Source organism: Penaeus monodon, chromosome 10 (genome assembly GCF_015228065.2).
Source record: "Penaeus monodon isolate SGIC_2016 chromosome 10, NSTDA_Pmon_1, whole genome shotgun sequence".
NCBI lineage: Eukaryota > Metazoa > Arthropoda > Malacostraca > Decapoda > Penaeidae > Penaeus > Penaeus monodon.
The window spans coordinates 50,492,682-50,496,669 of NC_051395.1; the positions used below are offsets into that span (position 1 = coordinate 50,492,682).

The 3,988-nt window shown below is 43.7% G+C and overlaps 1 protein-coding gene across 1 annotated transcript in view; it reads left to right on the forward strand.

Annotated features, from left to right (window-relative positions):
* LOC119578149 (VWFA and cache domain-containing protein 1-like) overlaps window positions 1–3,409 on the forward strand; it is a gene marked incomplete in the record, with an annotated part of 21,419 nt that extends 18,010 nt beyond the window's left edge. Inside the window, 8 exon segments of the mRNA XM_037925885.1 lie at window positions 110–250; window positions 634–806; window positions 965–1,171; window positions 1,481–1,608; window positions 2,013–2,054; window positions 2,057–2,230; window positions 2,365–2,474; window positions 3,299–3,409. Coding sequence (XP_037781813.1) covers window positions 110–250; window positions 634–806; window positions 965–1,171; window positions 1,481–1,608; window positions 2,013–2,054; window positions 2,057–2,230; window positions 2,365–2,411 — 912 coding nt within the window.
* Between the last annotated feature and the right edge of the window lie 579 nt (window positions 3,410–3,988).

The window sequence follows — 3,988 nt, forward strand, 5'->3', positions numbered from 1 at the left end:
CCATACCTACCAAAATCCACCCATCACATCTACCATTATCCACCACCCTATCTATGCACTGCCCTCCTCTCCTCCCTCCCTCCTCCCACACTTTCTCTCTCTCCCGCAGAATGTCGTCAAGAACAAGGGGCTGATCAAATTTGCCCCAGACTGTTTTATCGACGTTTTATCATACGTCCGTTGGGAGATCGATGCGGCAAGGATCTATGGCATCTTCAATGGAACTCTGCCTTATGATGGAGTATTTAGGGTAAGTCTTAATATTGATTTATTGTGTAAAATACAAAGAAGTTGTTATCCTTTTTTTTCTATTTCGTCTTTTCGTTTGGCCAGTTTTGTACCATCATTATGTTCTTCGTTTATTCATTTTTCTTTGTCGTCCATTTTTTTTTTTTTGTCTAGTCCCGTTTCCCCATTCTGTTTTTCCCTTTCTTCTCTTTCACCTTTCTATTCGTCCAACCGTGCTCCACCCATCATTTCCTTCCTTCCTTTTCTATCTCTCTCTCTCTTCCTCCAATCCAGTGCTACCAATCTTCCTTTCTTCCTTTCATTTCACCTTTTCTTTTCGTTTCCCGCATCCTGCTCCACCAGTGTTTCATTTCGCTTTCTCTCCTCTCTCTTCATTCCCGGCAGGAGGACCTGAGGCCGAGCGTGAAATTCTTGGAGTTCGCCGAAGAGACATGGATGAGTGACCCGCACGTCAGCGAGTACGTAGGCATTCGCTACTTAGGCACAGAGGACGGCAGCTTCATATCCTTCCACGGGACTGAACTCGAGCAGACGTTCGACCATAGGGATCGGTCATGGTAAGACTCCTGCAGGCTGGACGTAGAAATCTCCCAGCGTCGTTCTTGCAAGCTTCGATATTGTGAGAGAGACAAACACACAAATACAAATAATCAGCTAAATGATAGTTGAAGGCCTTTTAAACAGAACACTCTCACTGCCCCTTCCCCGTCACCAGGTACGAATCAGCCCTATCGAACATCGAGCCCTCCACAATCTCCTTGACGACCCCCTACTGCGACGGAGACCTGGGGATGGTGTGCACGATGTCCAAGACCCTGCACGACAAACGGGGGAATCCTCAGGCGGTGGTGGCAGGGGACTTAACTCTGCAGTACATCACGACGCAATTCCTCGATCTTGTACCTTACTGCACGAGTCAAACGTGAGAGATGATAATAACGCGCTTATTTCTAGGGCGAGGGATAGATTAACACTTCCCCTGAAGACATTTTTCTTTTCGTTACACATACCTGTCAGTAGTTGCTCTCCATTTTCTAACATAATGATACGTATCTGTGCTACCCACACAGTGGTATAACGACTCTCCCTGACTAAGATTCGAACCCACCTGCTCTAAGTCACCCCCAAAGACAGCAGAACTAAAACCACTTGAACCACAGTGACCTCACAAGACCGAAACGCAATTGTGATTAATCCAGTAATCAAATAAATCCCCTTCTTCCTCCGCCAGGTGCCTTCTGGTGGACCATATGGGCTTCGTGGTTCTCAGGTCAGACTGGACGAATCACTTTGACAACAAATGTCACAATGACAGCGAAATCGAAGGATCCCACATCAACCTCGTGGCGCCAGACATTGGTTCGGGCGATGGTCTTGCATTAAAAAAGGAAAAAGAAATGTCATGAATAAAGAAATTGACGAATAAATACATACATATATATATATATATATATATATATATATATATATATATATATATATATATATATATATATATACACACATATACATACATATATACACATGTACATATATATTCACGTATGGATATATGTATATATACACGTATGTATGTATGTATATATACATACGTATATATATATACATATACACACACACGTATGTATGTATATATTAAATATATATATAAACATATATATATATATATATATATATATATATATATATATATATATATATATATATATATATATATATATATATGTAAACCACCCCGCTTTGACCCTGCTCCCCCTCCACAGCACGTGACCTGATCGCCAAAAAGTACCTGAGGCGAAGGGCGTGCCACGAGTACGACAGGGACTCTACGTACTACTACTGGACGCTCGCCTTCCCCGGCTACCGCACGTTTCATCAGGGACCCAACTACGACATCCACAAGATTGCGTATACGAATCTCTTCCTCGTTTATCGCACCATGAGGACGGGCAAATATCGTTGCAACTGCAATCCTCATCCGGTGGGTTTGGGGTAATGGGGTTTCGTTAGTTTATGGAGACGGTAAGGGTGATGGTAACAATAATGATGATATATATGAAAAAACTCAAACTCATACACACACATATAATTAATGATTACATCACCTTCCGACAGAAAGGCGAGCTGGTCAAATGCCACGACACTTGCGAGATGGAGTGTGAGTGCCCTTGTCTCGCCGGACCCGATACCATCCCGTGCCGTAACCCTGAGGCTGATCTACACAGGTAAGAGGAAATCGGGCTTCTAAGAGGAGAAGAGAGAGAGGGGGCAGGGGAGACAAAGAGGGAGAAGGGTGGGAGAAAGGAGAGGGAGAGCGGGAGGGGAAGGGAGAAATGGAGAGAGGGAAGGAAAGGGAGAAGAGAAAGAGAGGGGGAGAGAGGGAGAACGTGTGTATTATACGGCGTCATCTGCTCTTTGAGGCACGTCGAAGAAGCATATTCGGAAGGACCAAGGAATTCATTGGAAGGGGTACTGGGGCACTGTTTCATAGGCTAAGTGGCACTGCTAGAAGGGATGCGGAAAGTATATTGGAAAAGCCAAGGAGCATTTTAGGGTGTACTGAGGGACCACTGGAAGGGCAGAGGGGGATACCATAGAGATGACAGATAAAGGGGTGCCATTGAAAAAGACACCGGGCTTGGGGTACCGCTATTACAAACTACATATAACGCATCAACTGGCTCTGATCCTTCTCTCTCTAACGCTTTGTTTCTCTCGCACATTTGCTGTGTGTCATCTGTCTCGTCTTTTCCCATAAAGCCTAGGATGAGGCCTCTTGGGTAAACGGTATTTCTACCCCTGTATATAGTCCGTTAAGGCCGTGCTGATTTCAGAGTATCCCAACTGCATATCCTCAGCGGAAGACAAGACTAGAGAGGACATTTGTATAACAAAAAGGTTTAGATAATCATCATATTCTATTGTTTTATTTTATCAAACATCCAGAGCATACTTATTTACAATGGGCTGAGGACTTACAATCACTTTGACAACATAAATTATGTAAGTGAACAGACATTTGTAAGACGATATTACTCCACACCACCAGACATCCTCTCCCTGCCTGTAAGCCCCGCGGCCTGGCGCTCAAGACCGGACGGAGCAACATCCATCAGAATCGGCCTTGCGTGGGCTCCGGTTGCTCAGCCAGGAGTGAGGGGTAAGAACTCAGACATGCTAGCTTTTGTTTTTAAGAAAGATCATTTTGATATTACTTTGTCTTCAAGGCGTAAGCTTAATGAATGATATTTTTGTGTAGATATTTTGTTTGTTTTGTTTACTTGCTAGTAGTCGTTGTACCCAGGTTTAAGGACAGGAAGGAAAGCTATAATCAGTAAGGGTTCACAAGTCAAGAAACTCATTTTCTATTATATGACGCACAGCTAATCATGGTATCTTTTCCTTATTTTATTGCAGAGATTGCAGTAAGGTTGCCTCATGTGTCTGGTCGGAAGGAGAATGCAGGAATGCAGATGATGTTTATCGCGATGCAAAATAGATCTTTCTTTTATAGCTTTGAATACGGAAACTCAACGACACAATTACAGACTGATCACATTACCTACGTAAACTGTAAAATCGACTTTAGCTCTTTTGCATATGAACATTGGCAACACATATGTACCAAAAATAAAGGTCCGAATATATTGTGTGGTCTCCGACTCCCCCCCCCCCCCCATCGTGAACCGTAACCTCTTGCTTTCTCTCCCCCCCCCCCTTATCCTCCTCTTCATTCTTG